This window comes from Boleophthalmus pectinirostris, unplaced genomic scaffold (genome assembly GCF_026225935.1).
Source record: "Boleophthalmus pectinirostris isolate CB_2022bp ecotype Guang Dong unplaced genomic scaffold, ASM2622593v1 HiC_scaffold_21, whole genome shotgun sequence".
Classification (NCBI taxonomy): Eukaryota; Metazoa; Chordata; class Actinopteri; order Gobiiformes; family Gobiidae; genus Boleophthalmus; species Boleophthalmus pectinirostris.
The window spans coordinates 24,099,016-24,122,526 of record NW_026571175.1 but is presented as its reverse complement, the minus strand read 5'-3'; the positions used below and the strand labels follow the sequence as shown (position 1 = coordinate 24,122,526).

Genomic DNA, 23,511 nt, shown 5'->3' with positions numbered 1-23,511 from the left:
ATACAAAAGATAAATTTGCAAATGTTGATCCTGATCATTTCTATTACTGACTAGACCCACAAACTCACTGTAATACAACAAAATACTTCATTTTAATATACATTTTAGCTGCCCCCCCATCTGTATTAAATATAATTGGCCTATAAAATGTTCTAATGGCATCTGAAACCCAACAATAGATGCACAGGATCTTTTTGTTTTCCTATCTTGTTTCTTTTCTGAGAGCTTTGTCTGATCTTTGTAGAGCCTGGCTGTTGCTGTTGCTATTGCTGCCGTGTTGTGTATGTCAGCTCTTTAGTGTCTATTTGCATGTGTACGTCTCGGAGAAGGGGCTGGGCAGAGGGAGACTTGTGTTTGAAGTGTGAGAAAAAACAACAAAGCCAAATGTAGATCATGTTTCCTCCCAGGCTACAGAGTACAGCGCTCAGCATGGGGGGTTAACTCTTCATCTGCCTAATTCACCGCTAAGCCCCACTTGTGTCTCTGCGGAAACCCACAAACGCACCCGTATCCAGGAATCTAATTTATGTGTAAAAATCCAGCGTTTCATCTTTTCACAGGCAGACATTGATCCATTTTCACACTTACTTAATATGTTCTTTGGTCTGTTACTAACCTCTCCAAAACCATAAGTTGGAGACAAACACTTTTGACAGAGCTGCACTGTTGTAAAGAGGCCCCTCGCGAAGTCGCCCCCGGGGCAGTTTGAATGTTCTCTCTCTATCTCTCTGTCTTTGCCCCCACCGATTCAAAACAGGCTCAGCAGGCTAGTGAGCTGTAAGATAGTGGTTCAGACTTGGAGTATAATAGCCTAATAGCCTTTCCTAATACATGTAAAAGTAAGAATAGGTTTGTTAGAAAAGCACAGTATTACGATTTCTCTAAATTAGAAGATCTGCCCAGACTCAGATCTTGCACTATTTTGCACTATTTTGCACTAATGTTGTTTAAAGGTGCATTATTTAACTTTTTTTTGAGGTGTTTGGTCATCTGCTTGTTTATATGGATGTCATTGCTTTACCTAGAATGTTCCACAGTATGACAGTACACAGCTCTACTTTACATTAATTCAATTACAGGTGGTTTTATAGCGCAAAAATACCTAGAAAAACAACTAGTATCAAAACTAGTTGGTCTAGTACTAGTATTAGTACTAGCAGCAGTAATCGTAGTAGCAGTAGTAGTAACAGCAGCACTAGTACTAGTAGAAGCAATAGTAGTAGTAGCAGCAGCAGCAGCAGCAGTAGCAGTAGTAGTAACAGTAATAGTAGTAGCAGTAGAAGCAATAGTAGTAGATGCAGTAGATGTAGTAGTAGTAGTAGTAGTAGTAGTAGTAGTTGTAGCAGTAGCAGCAGCAGCAGCAGTAGTATTAACAATAATAGTAGTAATAGTAGTAGCTTTATTGTACGCTGTATAAAAGCAACTGAAGCAAGTGTTGATTAAACATTAAGATTATGCTAATTTATGTGTGGAACTCCAGGGTTACATTTCTCCACGTTTCATCTTTTGTGCTCAGATCGTTTTGCACAGAGAGAAGGAAGTGAAGACCACCGAGTGTGACATGGCCATGGTCCACCACCTTCTGTCCCGTATCCCCCAGGACCTCCCATACGAGCTGCTCATTGCTCGGGCACAAGAACTCTTTGACCACCACCCCCCGTCTGTTCTGGCCAAAAAGGCAGCTCTGCAGTCCAGAAAGAGGTGAATATCTGTAATATCTGTATAATGTCAGTTTAACCTGTCAGGATTATAAGACACATGTTGTATCTATGTAACTGGTCTCATGATGGGACTTGATTTTATCCTTTACTTTAGAAGTCCAATATTACGCAAAATTGACTCTTGTGAGCTTTAAGCCATGTTATAATGTTGTAACCCACACAAAAACAAATCTGGAGTTGTGTTTTGTTTCATTCACACATGTTTGAGTAAACCCTGTATTTTCAGTCTGTTTACGTTTCCAAAGCTCAAAATGCTCTGTGACGTCATGAAGCGATATTTTTCAAGTTAGCTAATTTTAACATTAGTTCAGGAGAGATTGGAAATTCTAGGGCCAAAATTATCCAAATGATTCTAGTGCAGGTGTATGGAGTTTAAAAACACAGTGGAGCACTTCTTGTATTAGTACATGACAGAAAGTAGTGTAATATGGGCCCTTTAACACTGGTTTAAAATAATATGTAAATCTTACAGGTGAATTCTGTAACTCCATGCTACTTCACCTGCTTGTCTCCATGGAAATGCTATTGCTTTATCTGGAAAATTCCACAATATTGCATTAGAATCGTACATCTTGCATCAGGTACAGGTGTAAAAATACCTTGAGATTCCTGAATTTTTACTATGAGCAAGCTCACCTCTCCACCAAAAAAGTTATATAGAACATCTTTGGACAATTTAAGATATCTACAGTGATCCCCATTCAGGTTGGTTTGTTCCAATGTTTGTTTATAGTTGAGCTTATATTGTATTGATCGAAGGAAAGAGAAAATTCAGCAACTATCACTAATTTACAGTGTCCACTTCCTATAAAACTCCAGTAAACTAAATTGCATAATCACACGATCTTGCATATCACCATTTGTACATTTCAAATAAAAGTTCGCCTCTAAGTTAAAACCAAGAAAAGCACCACTGAATTTTCTGTGCTTTAAAACAACATGAATCCCCTTCTCATCGATGTTCCTGTTCCTCATACCGATGATTTTCCTTTTCTTTGCCCAGTCTGTCCATCAGCACCTTCCAGGAGTTCCAGCAATCCACTCTGCACCAAAGACCAGACTCTGTCCTTCAGCGCCTCACTAAAAACCCAGGCTCCTTCTCCAGACACGGTAACAAAACTGCACTCACACCCTCACTGTCTGGTAGGCTTTGTCCACACCAATGTGTTTCATTCTCAAATCGCACTGAGGGATGTAATAGCCTCTTTTATGATCCTCCCTGTTATATTTCTTTCACCAATACCTAGTTTTGGTCAGCCAATGGGCCATCTCTGCTCCCCGTTTAACACAGAATAGTGGTCACAATTTTAGGATTAGGTGAAATGAAGGCAGGACAGAAGTAAGCACCAGAAAGAAAGTGACAAATACCTCAGTGACACTAATTCAAAACAACATTATTTGGTCAACTGGATTTTTTGTTCTTTATTTTCTTTTTCATTGTGTTTTGGTGTAAACTTGTACGGTGACACCAGTGTTCTTAGGAAAGCATAACTTATTGCTGTAATAGTAGTGACAGTAGTGCAGGCTGAGACATTTATGTTCACATTCACACTAATGGACAATCGTAAAATCTGGTGTATTTGGTGGTGTATTTGCCCCTGTGTTGCCTGTGAGTTTTCATGCAGCCTGTTGTGGCGCTGTTGTGCATGCACGTTCTTTCTCTGGTACTAAAAATATACAGTAAACGTGCCGCTGTTAAGGTTTGCCTAAACGTACCTGCTCTTCGAGTCTTTTTTCGAATACATTACAGTTAGGATTGAATGTAACTGTTTTTTTAAGTAGTTTTGATGGAAATAGACTGCTGTCTTCACCTTCATCTTCATAAACACTATTGCATCAAAATGTAAAGACACATGTATTTCAACCTGGAGAGACTCATACACAAAGAGAAAAGTATTAGTAGCTTTATTGAATGAGTTATCTTTGGTGCTCAGACCCCGACAGGAGACACTGTGATGAAGAGCTGATTAGATGATGTTTAGGAGATGCAGGTAAGGAGAGGCAACCCCGCTCACAGTCAGAATGCCTGTTTTTTGAGCTATAAAACCACCTGTAATTGAATAAATTTAAGGTAGAGCTGTGGAACATACTGTGAACATCCTTCAGTGCACCTTTAAGGTGGGTTAACACAAAATAATCCACCCTCTATAATGATAAACATATATGTGTAGGCCTGTAGGCAATAGTGCGGAAAAACAAGTCATAATTTATCCTTTGAAGTACTGCTTAGAGAGTTAATAAATTGTGCAACAGTAAAAACCAACAGTGGCCAGGACATAATAGCTTCACAAAAGAATATTTTCACAATAGCTGTTTTTATGCCTTTGTAAATGGCAAATTTACTTCAAAACAAGGTAATAATAAATTCATCCTCCACCACTGTGTCTGCCCCCCTGTGGGCCAATCAATAACAAGTAAACACATGTTGAAGCGCTCCTTCCAACCAATCAAGTCCGCATTTGAATATGCCTGAACAAAAGGAGGCTGTATTCTCATAGATACTGTCTTATGTTATTGTCACACAGTCAGTGGTGGATGAAGCACTCAGGTGTTTACTTAAGTAAAAGTACAGATACGGAGGCAAATGGTTACTCAAGTAAAAGTAAAAGTATCACATGGAAATCAATCAACTTAAGTAAAAGTATTAAAGTACCCATTTAAAAGTTTACATTTAGAGTAAAATTTAAAGGAACACACATAGAATTTTACAAAGTGTCATTAATTTGTTAAAATGTTAAATGTAGTGATACTGAAATTATACAGATTTTGTTCTACAGTGTCAATACAAATCAATTTCTTAATCTTATGAATTTTCTGTGTTTATTTTTGTTTGCTCAAAGCCAAAACATGCTCTCAAAAACTCCAAAACTTAAGATGTTACCACAAACATGGAAAAAATAATCCCTAAAATCTCATGAAAAGTACTTTTTACTTTTCAGCCCAGTTAAAAAATGTACTGGAATAGAAAGCACAGATACCTGCTCGCAAATGTGGTGAAGTAAATGTAAAAAGTACCTACTGTAAAATGTATTTAAAGGTGCACTGCGCAACTTTTCTGGTGGAGGGTCTGCTACCTATTTGTCTCCATGGAGATGTTATTGCTTTGCCTAGAATATTCCATGGTATGACTTTAAACATTTCCATCTAGCATTTATTCATTATGGGTGTTTCTATTGCTGAAAAATACGATAATTCCTTCTGTGAATGGGGGTGACTCTCCTCAATTCGGAATTGTAATGTAGCGTAGTGCTGTAACCTGCTCGTCTCCTTCATAATAGATAGATTTAATAAATACTGTGGAATATTCTAGACAAAGCAATAACATTTCCATGGAGACAAACAGGTGGTGGACGCCCCACCAGAAATGTGCATCTATAAATAAAGTACAGATACCTACTTGTATTTCGTTACCTCCCCCTCTGCTCAGTGTATAATAAAACATGTTGAATTTCCCTCAAAGAGAATGAGTGCAATTTTAAAAAACGATGCACATTATTCTTTGCGTTTCCCAGTGAATTCAATTAGCTGCGTCCAAAATGAAATGGCTAATGGACAGGCAGAAGACTGAAGTAAGTACCTCCTGACTTCATTGAGGCAGACAATGGCCTCGCGAAATGGCTTTGATGGGGCCAATAGAAATGACAGAGTGAGTGACAGTACAGTTTATTCCACGTCTAATAGAGAAAGCCCAAACTATAATCCACCAATCCTCCTCCTAATGTTTCCTTGTTTATGGGCTTTCCCTGCCTGCATTAGCTCAGAGCCCAGATGTTGCAACAGATGTGTGTGTGTCTGTGTGTGTCTGTGTTTGTGTGGGTCTGTGTCTGTGTGTGTGTTTTCGCTGTTGAAGATTTTTAGAAACAAGGACAGATTGACAAGATGCAGTCACTACGTCTCTGCGCTTTAATTAATGACCGTTTACAGGCGTACAGAGGACAACGTCTTTTATATTAGACTTAAAGGTGCACTGGGGTCCAATTGCTCTGCCTGGAATGTTCCACGATATGGCATTAAATGTGTCTTTTAGCATTTTTAATTTACAAGTATTACTATTGGTCATAAACACCTAAACATACTTCCTTAGTAGTAGAACGGGTTGCCTCTCCACAGATCTGAGCTGTAGCAATAATAAGCAATAACCACTTCATAGAGACAAGCAGGTGGCGACAGTGAATTTGTGCACTTTTAACTTGATATAGTTAGAGAACAAAATAAAACCTGTGGATGAAGTGATCTACTAAAGCTTTTTCTAATTTTAATATCTGGTTAAAAATACAACAGATGATAAAAATAATTATTATTCAGAATACACTGGCGCTATCAACACTTAACCTTGTTGATGGAAGTAATTATAGTTATTACAAAAGATGACAATTTGTTACAAGATCATTTTAAAATCTAAGTACTGAAATATTTCCCAAAAAAAAACATATTTCTAAAAAAACTACAATACACATTCATTATTGTATTGAAAAAGGCTTTTAAGTCATTGACATCATTTATATTTGACTTAAAGGTGCACTATGTACGTTTTTTTGGTTAGGTCCGATTAGCCTGGCTGGTGCCACCTACTGCCTCCACTCAATTTCATTTCTCTCCAGCGACTAGGTCAGGAATCAGAATACACTAGACCACAGGTGTCAAACATACAGCCCGGGGGCCAGATCCAGCCCTCCAAGACCTTTAATCTGGCCCTTGGCTGATTTTCTACAAAAAATATTGTAATTATATTTTCTATAAAAATATTGGTAATTTTCTGCATCTCTTATCATAGCAGCGTCTCCAGTGTCTCTGTACGTGGCCCCTCCCATCAGAGCAGCACTGTAGAGAAGACTACAGGACGATCGTTTTGACTGTTGACCGTGACACCCTCATCAGCAAAATGTCAAAAATTAGAAAAGTGGATGCTGAGTGCAGGATTTTCCAAGAAAAAATTACTTATTCCTATTTACATACAAGTTAATGTTAAAACATTGAGTTGAAATTACATTTTTCGTAAAGTTTCAGGTTGTTCATGATACTATAATATTTTGTAAAAGAAAGAGTTCATCAATTAAAAAAGATTTCTGTAATAGATTTGTGTTTCTCTGCACAAATATTTGAACTTATTGCTATTTTTGGGGTATATATATGCCTGATTTGGCCCCTTTGGGATCAAAGTAGGTTGGACACAGCCCCTGGACCAAAATGAGTTTGACAACCCTGCACTAGACGGTTCACCAAAACCCCGGAAGTGCGAGTTCAGGCACAAGCCAATCAGCGAAGAGCCATACAATCTGTGTTGGCAACGATTCCCGAGATCGAGGATTTAAAGCTGGAACAAAGAGAATGTTTGGTGAATTTTATCAAGGGGAAAAACGTTATTGCCCTTCTTCCTACGGGATTTGGGAAGAGCTTAATATACCAGTTAGTCCCGTTAGCACCTCATTACATACGTCACGACCATATAGCAGCGATTGGTTAAATAAATAAAGTACCCGTCAAGTGAACAAATTCTAATGCTGCAAGGCCAGATGGTTTCCACAAAATGAAACGCGCTGATGAATCAGGCTAGGGTCCAATTGCTCTGCCTGGAAAGTTCATGGTATGGCATTACAGGTATCGTTACTGAGAAAAACCACCTAAAAACATACTTACTTACCGTGAGCAGATCACCTTTCCACAGACCTGACTTGTAGTAATATTAAGTTGTTGATTTGACTTAAATGGCCATTTTTATGCCTTATCGATATACCCTTTTGTGGTCTCCCTATTGTCTTCATTGTATAGTTACTCTCACCTCACAGTCTTGATGAATCCTCTTGACCTTCACGTGCCTCCTCTCTTCTCCCCCCTGACCCCTCCCTCTCCTTTGTGTTTTATGCCCCATAGCCCCTCCAAGCTCCAACACGGCTCTTCTGCCCCGGGACCCCTCCTCCGTGTGGGGGCAGGGCAACAGGGTGGTGAAGATGGCAGTGTGGGGGCTTTCGGCGACACTCGGAGCTGCTGTGTTCGCTGTAGCTCAAACTGCAATGGACTGGGGACCTGAGGTGTTACTACAACTGTTCTGACTGTTACGTGTTGTGACAAATGTATTTAAAAACACGCAAACAAAGTCTCCGGGCCAGTGCACAGGTGGTCCCACGCTCAGCTGCCATACAGGTTGGTGCTACTTGTTGTGAATAGGCTGCCTACTGGGGGGGCACTGCTGATGTTTCCAGTACCTTATTTTAAAGGACCTACATTACACTAAATTAACTCTTGAGAGCTTCCAGCCATGTTACAATGCTGTTATCTCATCAAAAACATACATGGAGCTGTGTTTTGTTTCATTCATACATGTTTAAATAACCCTTTATTATTATTCTGTCTACATCTCCAAAGCTCAAAATGACAAGTAACAGCTACCTTTTACTTTTATTTCAGAAGACACGGGTAAACTCAGGGCTGAAATTATCCAAATAATTCTCGTGAAGGTGTATGTGAGTTTAGAAACACAGTGGAGCACTTCCTGTTTTCTCACATGACATTATAAGGTGGAACATGGTGGAGTGTTTTTCATTTGAGAGAAGAACTCAAGCCTAAATATCCATACACTCCGGGTATGTTTTTGATAAGGAAATATATTTTATAACATAAATCAGAAAATACCATAATATGGGCCCTTTAATGTGTAGTTGGGAGTGTCTTAAGTACACTATGTAACCTTTCTGTTGGGGAGAGGGTCTTTTTGTCTCCATGGAGATGTAATGGCTTTGCTTTGAATCTTCTACAGTACAGTACGGCATTAACTATCTATCTTGCTTTTAAAAATACATGCAAAAAGACATGCATTCTTACTGTGAGTGGGGCCTCTTCTCCACAGTTTTGACATGTAACTAGTGCTGTCATATGTTTGTTTCCAAGGATAAAGCTACAAAAAAAAAAAAAAAAAATGTTTATGTTGTGAAAATAGAAAAGAATCCTTACAAAATCCAACCTTTGTGAAAGTTGTCAATGCCCTGTGAGCTGAAAACAGGCAGTCTGAATTCCCAAAAAATGCACTGTGCCTCTATGGGAGAATTATTTCTGGGCCCAAGCTCCCGGGAGCTGCAGTACCTGGAGCGGCCAGTAGTTGGTCTCGAGCTACGAAAGACGAGGAATGCCTTAACGAGTTTTTATTATAGATCCATGGCCATACGAGCAACATTAATATCTCCATGGTGGCAAGAAGTATCAAAAAAGTTAGCCTTGCTGCTCATCCATTTTTGGTTCTGTCTGCTTTTTATTACTACTTTTATGACTTTAATTATGACACAAAAAGCAAACTACACAATATAATGATATATCCTTTTGGACTGGTAAGGCCAAATATCTTTCTACCCTCACCATCTGTAGGTGTACACTTCCTTCTGTCTCTAGCAAAATGTATTTTTTTCACATTTTTGGCTGTGGACATTAGACCTGTCATGATAATTATTATATCAACTTATCATTCAATATATTAAAGTTGGAACAATATATTTTGAAGCTCAATATTTATCGTGGGTACAGTTTCTTTGTAAAAGTGGGGAGATTTTGTGTATTTTTGTTGTAATAAGAGTTCAATAACTAACTGTAATAACCGCTCAGGCCTTTAGAATGATACTGTCTGTTTAAAGGTGTACTATGTAACTTTTCTTGTTCTGCTTGTTTCTATGAATATGTCATTCCTCTGCCTAGAATGTTCCACAGTATGACATTAAACAGCTCTGCCTTAGATTTCTTAAATTCGAGGTGGTTTTCTATCTTAAAAATACCAAGAAAAACTGTGAGCGGGGTTGCCTCTCCACAGATCTGACCTGTAACTAGGCCTGGTTTGGTCCCCAAGTTGATACAAAGGTTTAATGCCATACTGTGAAACATTACAGACAAAGCAGTAACATCTCCATGGAGAAAAGCATTTGACAGAATCTCCACCAGAAAAGTTACACAAAATGCACCTTTAAATATTGGTGTAGTGGGATTATTCTGCTTTATTGTTACTGTGTCAGTGGCATAAAGTAGCTTCCATATTATCATGTATTGCAGTATATCTCAAAATGTGTTATGGTGACAGGCCCACTCAAAGCTAATTAGACTCCATTTTCCATCTTCGGTGCTTAATTTGTTGGCAGATGATTTTTCCTTTTACACACTAAACCTAAAATAATTAACTTCAAATTTTGATAGAAACCCAGCTTCTAACAGACCTAGCATTTTGTCGACCATTGCCGTTTTACAAGACCTGTATTATTTCTTTGTTAGCGGTTTTATTTGGCTGATAATTCACGTTTGCATGTGTTATTTTTACATTTCACTTTTGTGGGATCAGGCGCCACATCTCGGAGTCAAAAGTGCTCGTACAGCCAGCGCGATGACACATGAATACAAATTATTTAAGAGCAGCGTTTTCTGCTGAAAGCCTGGAGTTATAGTGAAGAAAAGCTTACAGAAATGGGAGAGACCTTGCCTGCCAGCTATGGGAATTAATTGCTTTAGGTGTCAGCAAGTTATACTGCTAAATACAGTTAGCATGTGTGCGCCAATGCTTAATGATCCCAAGCAGATTTATACTGTGTTGAAACCCTTATTTAAATTGTAGTTTTTGTTATTTCTCTGTCTCTTTTCTTACACTTGTGGCTGAGTGAACACAGGCGTCACTTGTAGTTTTATATTGTTTAAATATTTAGTAGTTTTGCTCCACTGTAGCCCTGAACCCTCACCCTGAACATGTATGTCAACAAGCTGAGAGCAAGAGCGAATTCAGTAGATTGTGAAGAAGAGAATTTTAAAAGGTGTACTATGTAACTTTTTGGTTGGGGGGGTCCGTCATTTGTTTGTTTCTTTGGATATGTCATTGCTCTTCTTGGAATATTCCACATTATGACATTAAGCAGCTCTACCTTACATTTATTCAATTACAGGTGGTTTTATAGCTTAAAAATACCTAGAAAAACAGGCATTTGACTGTGAACAGAGTCGCCACTCCACAGATCTGACTTGTAACTCGGTCTGGCTTGGTCTCCATGATGATAGAAAGGTTTAATATCATATTGTGAAACATTTCAGACGAAGCAATAACATCTCCATGAACAAAAACATTTGACAGATCCTCCACCAGAAAAGTTACACAATGCACCTTTACTAGTATTGTTATCGATTTGTACATTTTAGGAATAGACTGCCAGCTTCTGCTTAAGCTTTACTGCACTAAAATTTGACGTCAGCCTAACCTGATAGTGGTATATTAATAATACAGACACATGCATATGTAAAAACACTGTGGTTTGTCTGGGCAGTAGCGACTCTGAAATATTTAGCATTTTCCACTACATCACTGCATCTTTTAATACAGCTTTAAAATGTCACACTTTTCAGACCACTGCCTCAACATGCAACTGATGCTAATGTCAGTCTTTCACTTATGAACATTTATTTTTTAAGCGCAATACTCACTAAATTGGTTAATACCATAGACTGTATATAGAAATGGATTCGCTAGCCGCCGTGTTCCGAGTAGGAAGTGAACATTGGCACACTTCTGGCTCCATCGACTTCACATATAAAAAATTAGCCACTCTACATGATCCTGCTGTTTTTATTTCACAATTTTGTCAGTAAATAAATTCCTTTTCCTAATATGTTACTCCAAATTCACCCCTATAACTGCAAGCCTCAATGAGCTTCATTTGACTGGACCTGAACGTTGTGACGTCACACTCACTTAGTTCACTTCTTTATACAGTCTATGGTCTACACATATATAATTAGATTGTATGAACCATATGAGCCAATAATAAGACATGTTCTGGTCAGTTCATGGAAGTATTTCTCATATAATCCTGGTTTCGGTGCTTGAAAAATGGCTATCAAATGTATGTATATTTGCAATGTATTATTTATTTGACTTTTAAAATCAGGGTAAACTGTTTTTACCAACGCATTCTTGCCTTTCTCTTTTAGGAGAGAGCTCATTTTAAGTCGAGAAATGTGTACAATGAATCCTAATCTTAATTGCAGGGAGAAACTTTATACACGTTATCTTTTGTTGCTTTTGCGGGCGTGCAGTTTTAGTTACAGATACACAATAGCCATTATAGCCAGTGGTGCGAGGGTTGCCAGATCTTAATGAGAATTTAATTTCAGCCCACGGCACTTGGTTTTGGACCTATTTCTTGTGTATTTTCTTTATATTTTCACTCTTACATCTGCACCTGTCACAAACATGATTGATGAATGCATTAAAATGATGGAAACCAAACTTTATCAGAATTGTTAAAAGCTTGTTGATTGTTACTAAGCTTTAATGTCACAAGACTGGTAAAATAGATTCACATAAAATTTTTACTTGAAGCAGAATGTAGTCAAAAGTTATATTTGGAGATTTGAATTTTAACATATTAAAGGTGCACTATGTAACTTTTTGGTTGGGGGTCCGTCACCTGGTTGTTTCTGTAGATATGCCATTCTATAGATCTGTCTTGAATGTTCTACCCAGGCTGGTGCCACCTAGTGCCTCCACTCAATTTCATTTCTCTCCAGCGACTAGGTCAGGAATCGGAATACACTAGACAGTTTGCAAGAACCCCGGAAGTTGTAGACCACACACCAGCCAATCAGTGAAGAGCTGAACCAACCTGAGTTGTGATAGCAGATTGCATATGCTAATACAAACTTTGCATTTTTTATTGCAGCATTTACTTGGACAACACTGAGCGTTCCGGCGCATTACATACGTCTTGACCAAATAGCAGCAATTGGTTAAATAAAAAAAGTACCTGCCTACCGTCGAGCGAAAAAAAATCTAATGCTGCAAGGATGTATCAGGCTAGGAATGTTTCACAGTATGACATTAAGCAGCTTTACCTTGCAGTTACGAAATTACGCTTGGTTTTATAGTGCAAAAATACCAAGAAAAACAGGCATTCTGACTGTGAGTGGGGTCACCTCTCCGCAGATCTGACCTGTAACTTGGTCTGGTTTGGTCTCCTTGAAGATAGAAACATATACCATATACCATATACCATATTGGGAAGTATTCCAGACACAAAAGTAACATCTCCATGGAAAAAAACAACAGACCCTCCACCAGAAAAGTTACACAGTGTACCTTTAAACATCTTTGGCATCATTTTTTTTTTTTGTCTGTAAATTGCAACTACTTGATAGGAAGTCCTATGTATGTGAGGAGTTTGCCTTTCAGTGAACTCCCTCTGGGCTGCGAGGCTCTTGGGACAAACTCAGGTTCAAATCCCCCAAAGACTGTATCTCACCAAATGCTTTTTATAAAGAAATGGGTTAAGGTCACTGGACATTTAATGCATGTTTCAACGTAAATGGCAGATTGTGGTTTTAAACATATCAAGCTTTTTGCACTTTAATGTTACGTGTGGAGAAAGAAATTGTTATTTTGTGATCAATAAATGAATTAATTTAAAACTTTACGTGTTTGCTTTCATTTTGTTATATCAAACTGTGAGATACATGATTATTTAATTTACAGTTATACATGATTCTTATGAATTAATGTAAAGATTATTGTTTTCAGGTTCACTGACACCCCCTATTGTTTTTATGGTGTCATTTTAAAAAATTCTAAACATTGCTGTTTTTACAAGGTGCATTTGAATGCCTCTAGACCGGTGTGTGTTTTTACTGCAGCAAGGCACGGGATGAGAGCAGGGAGCTGTTGTAGCTGGTGTTAACTTTTTTTGTGGCTTCATAATAAATATCCCTAAACCTAAATCGTTTTTTGTGCCTAAAGATCTGCAACAAAATGTATATTATAACTGACTAAGCCTAACAGACTGAGTAAACATGTTAACTCTGTACTTACATTACTCATAATCCTATAACAATCATATACTGTTTATATAAATGGACACAGATAACCCTCTAGTCGCTGTGTTTCCATTGACTCTGCATTAATTACATTGACTTTACACTGAAAAATTGTCACCACTCTGTCTGTAACTGCTGCAGTGAGCTTCGTCATTTTGGTCTTAAAATGTTCATATTAACCCGCTCTGGAAAATTCCTATTCCTAATTTCAAGTTTTGAAAGTTTGCCTGTTGTAAAGATCATTCATGCTGCTGCTCCTCCTCCGCTAAAACAGTTTGTTTCTCTGAGCTCTGAAACCACCTCCTGAGCCACTCCATCCACTGTGCGCGAAGAGTTCAGGATCCCCAAATGCAGGACAGCATTTGGAAACTCAGCCTTTTCATGCACGACCATCCGTCAGTGGAACATGTTACCAACAGAACTGCTCACATGTACAAACTACAGCACATTCTCACGCCTGGCGAAACAGTAGCTCCTTTCAAACTAAACCTAATGCGCACTGATGAGCGTCTGTAGAGAGTGTGATGTTCTGGAGTGAATGAATTGAATGATGTTTTTGATCAGGATTTATACTTATTTATACTTTTTAAGGTGCTGAGAGAACCAGGTGTGATTGATGATACATAATTGTTATGATCCATTATATTCATTTTCATTCTCTTTGTATGTTTGATATTATGAAATATAACATTAGCCTGCCCAGGGACGACAGGTGAAAATTAGCACTGGCGCTACAGCCTCATACAATGCATCTCTCCTGTTATGGTTAATGTATATTGTGCACCATCCCTCTCTCATTAAGTAAATAAACTAAACTAAACTAAATACAGTATGAAACTCAGCTCCAGATTTACTCTTATAACTGCTCGCCTCGATCATCTTCATTTTCCTGTCGTCGAATGCAAGTCGTGACTTTGACTCGAGTCAGACTTGAGTCACTATTTTTAGGACTTGAGACTTGACTTGATAAAATGGACTAAGACTTGGGACTTGACTTGGATTTGAAGGCCAGTGAGTTGAGAAGCACTTTTACATCTGAATTCTTTCTGTTCTGACCATAATGATTTACTCTAAGATCTTGTCAAGACATTTTAAAAGAAAAAAATGGCATTTCTATGACTCTTATATACTCTATAAATACTCATATATAAAAATACTATGACTTTTTAAGTATAATTTAGTTTAAAATTAATGTAAATTGCAAAAATCTAAGCTACATTTGGTACTTTTGTTTAAAGACTTGAAATGACTTGAAGTTCAAAGCAGACAACTTGGACTTGACTTGAACTTATGGGCTAGTGACTTGAGACTCGACTTGGACTTGCCTGTATTTGACTTGGTACTTGACTCGGACTTGAGGTCAAAGACTTAAGACTTGCAAACCGATGACTTGATCCCATCTCTGGCTATGGGTGATTTCACACTCACTTTGTCCACTCCATTATAGAATAGTCTATGATAACAATGGCTATGAAATTATACTAATTTACTTTCTCTTAAAATTGGAATGTTATGATTTAGAAATTATTTCACAAAACATGACAGTGCTTTATGAGTTTTGTATATCTAAAATATGTAATGTGTTCTTTGCCCCAAGTGACTGGTGATGTTTTCTTTAACTCTATCTTGCAATGTTAGAGAGTACCATTCCTCCTGATTCCATTTTTATTATTATTATTATTAAATTACAACTATTATTAATTATACTATTAGCTGTACATTATAATGCCTTTAGAGTCCCCCTCGTGCTGTACCTAGTTTGTACTGTACAGCTGTTCCCTTTCCTCTCCCCTCTGTGTGAATCTCCGGTCTCTTGTGAGAAATGAGGTCAGAAAAGTGTTTTTATGCAGCGCATCTGTCCGTCTGACCCCAGGGGAGAGGGGCAAGGGGAGAGGGGCAGGGGGAGCGGGTCAGGAGCGAGAGCAGTGGCGCGCGCACGGGACGGAGCGCTCAGGCGAGGGTTAAAGACCAGGGGCGTCCAAGAGCGAAACCTCATACTGTAGCCAAAGACATCTGGTGGGCGGCGGTGCAGAGGTAGGAGAGGTGCTTAAAGTTGAATTTAAGGCCAGTCTCGAGAGATTCACAGGGAGCCTAATGAGCTGTGGTGAGGGTACGAGAAGAGAGCAGATGTGGCTAGCCATGGTTTATGCTTTCGATCTGTCCGCCGAAGTTACAATCCTAATTTTAAGGCTGGAGATCTGAACACACAAGACTTGAGAGTGTCGGGTTGTGTTGGTAAATGCGGTCTTTGATTCGGTGTTTTGTAACTGTTGCATAAGACGCGCAACAATGTGCTCAGAGAGGAGTCATTAAGCGACAATGTGTGTAATTTGGCTTAAAGCTTAAAGCCATCAAAACACATGGAACAGAACAGGAAGGTGCATGGGTTAGACAGGCCCGGGTCTACAGGGGGCAAAAGCAGTGGTGGAAAGTAACCAAGTACAAAAATAAAGTAAAAATTTTAGGCATTTAGGCAAATTCTGTACTATACTTAAGCAAATTTTACAGTGGATACTTTTTGTTTTTACTTCACTACAATTGAGAACGTGTATCTGTACTTTCTACCCTACTACATTTTAGATCTGGGCTGAAAAGTAAAACGTACTTTTCTTTATGGCCTGTTGAAATGGCTGAGACTTACTTTTAACGCATTTAATTTGAGTTACTGTTCCTATTTTGAGTAAACCAAATACACAAAAACAACTAGAAATATTAAGAAATCCACTGAATCACTTAAAATCAGCTTAATTCGTTATCAGAATCATTACATTTCATCATTTAATTGTTCTAAAAATCTCTGTAAAATACCTTTACTATTTATTCTTTAATACTTTTACTTGCGTAGATTTTTTTCATGTGATACTTTAACTTGAGTAGCCTTTTGCCCCTGTACCTGTACTTTTACTTCAGTAACAAACTGGAGTACTTCATCCACCACTAAGTATAGTTGAGTGGATTTCTTCAAGGAGGGATGGATTAATATTTATATTGCACTAAAATAGATTTGTCTTTTGAGAAAACTGCCAGACAAAGAGTAAACTGCAAGCCTCAAACAGCACTTTCTTTCTTTATCTGTTTTTGCAAACTCTTATTATGTAAAATATGTTTTAGACTACAGTATTTACATCGTCTGACTCATATTTAGAGGAGCACAGAGGAGCTCATTCTCCAACAGGCTCCTACAGCTCATGTATCAGATAATACTCCCTACAACTGCACAACTACTCACCCTTATGTAACAGATAATACTCCGTACAACTGTACAAAAACTCACCCTTATGTAACAGATAATACTCCCTACAACTGTACAGCTCACCCTCATAAAACAGATAATACTTCCTACAACTGTACGACAACTCACCCTTATGTGATATATAATACTCCCTACAACTGTACAACAACTCCTTACATAGCATATAATACTCCCTACAACTTCTTACTGCCTTATGTAACAGATAATACTCCCTACAACTGTACGACAACTCACCCTTATGTAATAGATAATGCTCCCTACAACTGTACAAAAACTCACCCTTATGTAACAGATAATACTCCCTACAACTGTACAGCTCACCCTCATAAAACAGATAATACTTCCTACAACTGTACGACAACTCACCCTTATGTGATATATAATACTCCCTACAACTGTACAACAACTCCTTACATAGCATATAATACTCCCTACAACTTCTTACTGCCTTATGTAACAGATAATACTCTCTGCAACTGTACAAAGACTCACCCTTATGTAACAGATAATACTCCCTACAACTGTACAACAACTCACCCTTATGTAACAGATAATACTCTCTGCAACTGTACAAAGACTCACCCTTATGTAACAGATAATACTCCCTACAACTGTACAACAACTCATCCTTATGTAACAGATAATACTCTCTGCAACTGTACAAAGACTCACCCTTATGTAACAGATAATACTCCCTACAACTGTACAACAACTCACCCTTATGTAACAGATAATACTCCCTACAACTATACAACAACTCACTCTTATGTCCTGTCAATGATCATGTGATTTTTGCACGGTTTTCTTTACGACCTCTTGAATATAGCTGAGATATATATTTATTACTGTATTTCTATATTTTACTTTTACTTGTACATTTATATAATTATGTCTTATTTGACACCAGCCTTTTGCTATTTCTGTGACTTATTTAGAATTTATTATACCATTCATGTGTTTCTCTTTGTTATTTATTATAATATGCTGTGAGCTGCTGTGTCCAAATAATTCCCCCTGTAGATCAATAAAGTTTGTCTAAGTCTAAGTCTAAGTTTAAGTAGCCTACACACTTCTAGTCCACTGGTACAACATGAACATCCCAAAATCATGCTAGAACCTGCCGGTGTATCTGTTCATCAACCTGCGCCGCGTGATGTGGCTCTGACCTCGCGTTTCAAAACACAAGGCACAGACTGAAGCAATGCTAAAGTCAAGCACTGGGCTGGAGGTGTGTGCAGAATGGAGATGTGTGTTTGTGTGTGCATGTGTGTGTGTGTGCGTGTGTGATCATCGGGCGCACTGGGGACAACAGCTGCTCGGGGCTCTGTCTGACGTGAACTCTCCCCAGTGACACTCACAGTCAAACTGCCGCAGACTGCACTAACAAGAGCTCAGCGCCTCTCTGCTACTCACAGGGAAAAATACTTATACACATTTAGATAATAATATGGGATTTAAAGGTGCACTGCGCAGATTTTCTGGTGGAGGGTCCATCACCTGCTCGTCTCCATGGAGATGTTCTTGCTTTGCCTGGAATGTTCCACAGTATGTCATTAAACAGCTCTACCTTACATTTATTCAATTACAGGTGGTTTTATCGCTCAAGAATACCTAGAAAAACAGGTATTCTGACTGTGAGCAGAGTCGCCTCTCCACAGATCTGACCTGTAACTTAGTCTGGTTTGGTCTCCATTAAGATAGAAAAGTTTAAAGCCATACTGCGAAACATTCATGGCAAAGTATTAACATCTCCACGAAAAAAAGTATTTGACGGACCCTCCGCCAGAAAAGTGTTTCTAAAATCTCAAAAAAAAAAAAAGCTCAAAAATACAATATTTCTGTCTCTGAATAGGGTCGCCTCTCCACAGATCTGACCTGTAATGCAGTCTATAGGTTTACTGTGAAACATTCTAGACAAAGCAATAACATCTCCATGGAGACAAGCAGGTGGTGAACTCTCCACTAGAAAAGTTACGCAGTGCATCGTTAAACAGCACATACGTATGCAGTCTTCATTTTACAGCTGTAGGACATTTACTTCAATTTTTGTCATTGCATGTTTCCAAACGTCTTCTTGGTTTCTGACATAAGCGTGAATAGAGCCTATCTTTTCCTTCAGTCTGTCCCAGGGCTGCTATGTCAACAACCTCGAGTGAATGAATAATACAGTGTAAAGCATGTATTCAAAGGAGCCATAAACAAATCCACTGGAATCACTTGTTCTTACTCTGACCCTTCTGAGTAGAGAAAGCATCTTTGACCTTATCTGTTCCCTTTAGACATTTCAGAAGGGATTTGGATGCTCATCAAACATGAATCGCTTCTTTATAACAAAAGGAAAAGTGCTGTTTCTCACTTGAAAAAAACACATTCATACATATTTGTTTCTCATTTGAATATGGCATTTGTTCAGACTCCCCAAACTTCGTGTTTTTTTTTTGTGCGTTTGTAATTGATTAACTTGATCTCAGTCTCAGAGGTCTGCGAGCGACTGGAAAGATGCCAAGCTGTTAATTAATACGGCACACAGTAATGCTTCAAATATTCATGAAAATCAATGGTAATTACCCAGAGAAAAGTGACATTTGGGGATCATCACAGTTTGTATTAAACTGATGCCCTGATTAAATGAAATTGATGACATTAATATGCTTTGTGTGGCTCTAATTTAGACAAAAAGGAAAACCAAATGGCGTGACAAAAAGCTGTTGGTTTCTTGTTAGCGGATTGTTTGAAAGAAGATAGAGCCCAAGAACTCAAAGATTGCTCCTTACATCACATATCCTTCAATGTTCTGAATTATTAGTTATGTTTTAATTTGTTTGTATTGTGTTGAAATGGTTTGAATTACTGTGTACAAATTGCCTTGCCTTGTTATTCAAACCATACCAATGAAAATTCTGTTTAAAATGTTATATACTGTATGAATCTGCATCCACTGACAGTTCTCATCTTGGTTTGTAACAGAGCATCATTGTTATATTGTTATACTCTACCTCTAAGTAATGTGTATATATGTTATAATTTTGCAAATGTTTTAATGTCAGATGCCCTGTCCTTCACAATACTCAGTTGGAAAGACTTAAAAGGTGCACTGTGTAGCATCTCACAAGAGATGTTTTTTGGGTCACCTTGTCACAATCTAGCCTGATTCATCAGCCGGTTTCACTTTGTAGAAACGGTCTGACCTTGCAGCATTAGAATTTGTTTGCCTGACAGTAGGCAGGTACTTTTTTTCATTTAACCAGTCACTGCTATTTGGTCGTAGCGTATGTAATGTACTGCTAACAGTCCTAACTGGTATATTAAGCTTTTCCCAAATCCCTTCGGAAAAAGGGCCATAAAGTCTTTCCCCTTAATAAAATTCTATTTTGCAAACCGTCTAGTGTATTCTGACTCCTGACCTAGTCACTGGAGAGAAATTAAATTGAGCAGAGGCACTAGGTGCAGCCAGCCTGGCTAGTAACTATCTGCATTTAGGTTGAAATGTTAAGACTTTTTTTTTTTAATAATTTCTAGTTTTTTTTGTTTAATTAAATTATTTTATTGACTATTTTGTTCCAATACATTCAGGTGAAAAGAAAAAGAAATGGGCTACATTTAATGTTCAAATAGGCGACTTATGGATCCTTTTATTGCTGGTTGAATTACTGTTTTTCATTGTTTAAAACTGGAGTAAAACTAAATGTTCAGAGAGACATGATCACTTAATCAACAATAAAATATCCTCATTAATGTTCAATAATGGTCAAATCCACCTTTATTTTGTGATTTACAAATGATGTCTATTGTCTAAAATATGGGTCCCCCGGAAAAAAGTTTTGGGAAACCTTGGGAAAAACTAAAATGTTCCACAGTATAGATTAAACGAGGCAGACAAGCAGGTTACAGCACTACACTACATTACAGGTCATACAAAATGAATAAATGCTAGATGGATATGTTTAATGTCACATCATGGAACATTCCAGGCAAAGCAATAACATCTCCACGGAGACAAGTAGGTACTGGACCCTCCACCAGAAAAATTGCACAGTGCACCTTTAAAAGAGTAACTTGTTTATTATTGGCACAAAGCCAATGGCTATGAAAAAAAAAATATTATAAATATAAATTTGTGTCCACACTGGGACTAAAACCAGACATGCTGTAATGTATGAACAAAACCCACTAAACTCTTTTTGTTTCTTTATTGACATTTCTGAATATATTTGTGTTTTGACTTTGACCTCTAAAAACATCAATAAAAATATTACATTATTGACCTTGTACACATTTCTATCAGAGTGTACAATCAGTTTATAAAAATGGTAGAATTTGAGCTGAACTCTGATCACATAAACTGTCATAGATACATTTATAAAATCAATTCTTGCTGTTTTTTGGTGGTACAGGTGCACTTCTATTGACTGGCCCAGCAAAACAAAGACACTTTGACCATGTAACATTTAATTTAGTGTGATGCTTCATCAATCACAGAGCCTTATAAAGCTGGACCTGACCATGTGGACACAATGTCACGCCTGCCCCAGCTCTCCTTTTGTCTGATGCTCTTTTTACTCCCCCTCTCTCTAACCTCTCTCTCCTCTCTCTTCCTCTCCTTTCTCCCCTCTCTCTTTCCCCTCTCCCTCCCTTCTCCCCTCTCTCTCCCCTCCCTCTCCTCCCCCTTCTCTTTAGTCTTCTTTGACTCTCTCTCCTTCTCTTCTTCCTCCCCTCTCTCTCCTTTCTCTCCCCCCTCTCTCCTCCTCCTCTCTCTTTCTTCTCTATCCACAGTCTCTCCCCTTTACTCTCTCCCCTTTCTCTCCCTCCTCTCCTCTCACTTTCCTGTCTCCCCTCTCTCTCCCTTCTTTCCTCTCTCTTTCCCTTCTCTCTTCTCCTTTCTCTCTCCTCTCAGTCTCTCTCCTCCCACCCTCCCTTCTCCCCTCTTTCTTCTCCGTCCGCTCTCTCTCCCTCTCTTCTCCCTCCTGTCTCCCTCCGTTCTCTCCCTTATCTCCTCTCTCTCCCCTCTCTCTTGCTTCTACGTCCACTCTCACTCCCCCCTCTCCTCCCTCCCCTCTCTCTCCTTTCTCTACCTCCTCTCTCTCTCTCTCCTCCCCCGCCTCTTTCTTCTCCGTCCGCTCTCTCTCCTCCAGCCTTCACTCTGTCATGGATCACAGAACATGTCCCAAAGTGTTTACAGGCTCCACACGTGCAGCCTGTCCCTTGCATGCTGATGCGACCCAACCTTGTACAGTACATGTGAACATAAGACTCCTCTGTATGTGGGGGGGGAGGGGGGACTGGGGGGGCCCTGAGCTCTCCACGCATGACGCCTTCCTCTGTTGTTACCTTGAACACGTCACCAACCAGAATGAGATGTAGTGTATTCAAATCCACATGTTCTTGAGTAATGGCTAGAAAAGCTATTTGCGAAGACTGAAACGGCGCATAAATCCTTTCGCGGCACACAATTCAAGTGAAGGTAAGGTCAAACAAGACAATGTAGAGGACGCTCGGCCAATCACAAACAACTTTACATCAATATCTTAATAGCAACGGATACTCTTTGTGGGATAAAATGCTGCTATTCTGCTAATGTGAACTTTGAAATGGGTCAAATTACTTTCACCTTGTAGAGTGGTAAAGAAGCTATCATTACGAGTGAATCTGTGATAACCCAGGGGTCTCATTAGCTAAAAGCAGGGCCAGTCTGTACATCTGGATTAATACCTAATATACTTATGGCAGGATGTGTGCGTTTGCTTGAGTGTTTTTTTTTTTTTTTTTTTTCACCTCCAGAGACTTAGCCCCTGTAGCTTTGGCGGATGACCTCTCGTCCTCTGGTCCACCTGACACCCCCCGAGTCGGCGACCTCTCACGACCTCACCTCTGTTTCCATGGACACCAGAGGAATTAGGAAGTGTCCCAGTAGCTTTATGGACCAGTCTAGTGTATGAAATGGTCTGATAGCGACAGTGATTAAAAGGTCTATAAGATAAGGTATGAGAAAGGAAAGGTAACATCTTATGTGTGAAAAATGATGATGATGAATCTGTGTATCACTCGTTCATTCGTTTTTCAAAATAAAACCAAAAATACGAAGAATAAAAAAAAGAAAAAACAGATAACATTTTTTTTTTTTTTTTTTTAGTTTTCGATTTTGTGTTTAAATGAATAATGGACGGTCTGGTTCTGGTCTCAGTCCTGGTCTGGTTCCGGTTTGGTCCTGGTTCAGTCCGTATGTAGCGCAAAAGTCCGGCATTGCAGTTTAAGTCACGGAAACGGGAAACGGTCGTTATCCTTTTTTTCCATTATTCATTTAAACACAAAATCAAAAACTGAAAAAATGAATTGTTATCCGTTTTTTCATCTTGGGTTTGAAGACAAATAATGAAGAAAACTGTTGTTTTTTTCATTTTCTTATTTTTGACTTTATATTGAAAAAATTATGAACAACTGATACACGGATTCCGATGGCCTCCTGTGTTACAACAGGCCTACTTTAGGTTCAGCTGACTTTACCCTTGTGTGTGTTTGATTCTGTATATCTCAAATAGTGTATAACCTGATGTATTGTCTAAAAGCTATGATTATTTGTTAATATCATAGACTATATATATAAATGGACATAGCATTTTCATTTTGGTCTTAAAATCTTCGTATGAACCTGTTCTACGTGATCGTTGTTTTTCTCTTGCTATTTTGTCAGTAAATAAATTCCTATTCCTCAAATGGAAC

At 38.5% G+C, this 23,511-nt stretch overlaps 1 protein-coding gene across 2 annotated transcripts in view; it reads left to right on the top strand.

Moving 5' to 3' along the window:
• The window catches only part of zgc:63863 (uncharacterized protein LOC393372 homolog), a 28,755-nt gene extending 5,955 nt beyond the window's left edge, over positions 1-22,800 (top strand). Inside the window, exons 7-9 of one of the 2 annotated variants that reach the window (XM_055157212.1) lie at positions 1,517-1,701; positions 2,725-2,831; positions 22,573-22,800. In XM_055157212.1, the coding sequence (XP_055013187.1) occupies positions 1,517-1,701; positions 2,725-2,831; positions 22,573-22,580 (300 nt within the window). In that variant the 3' untranslated portion in view covers positions 22,581-22,800. Of the gene's footprint in view, positions 1-1,516; positions 1,702-2,724; positions 2,832-7,592; positions 13,145-22,572 lie in introns of those variants that run through there. The other variant, XM_055157211.1, reaches the window with a different exon arrangement.
• The last annotated feature ends 711 nt before the right edge of the window (positions 22,801-23,511 follow it).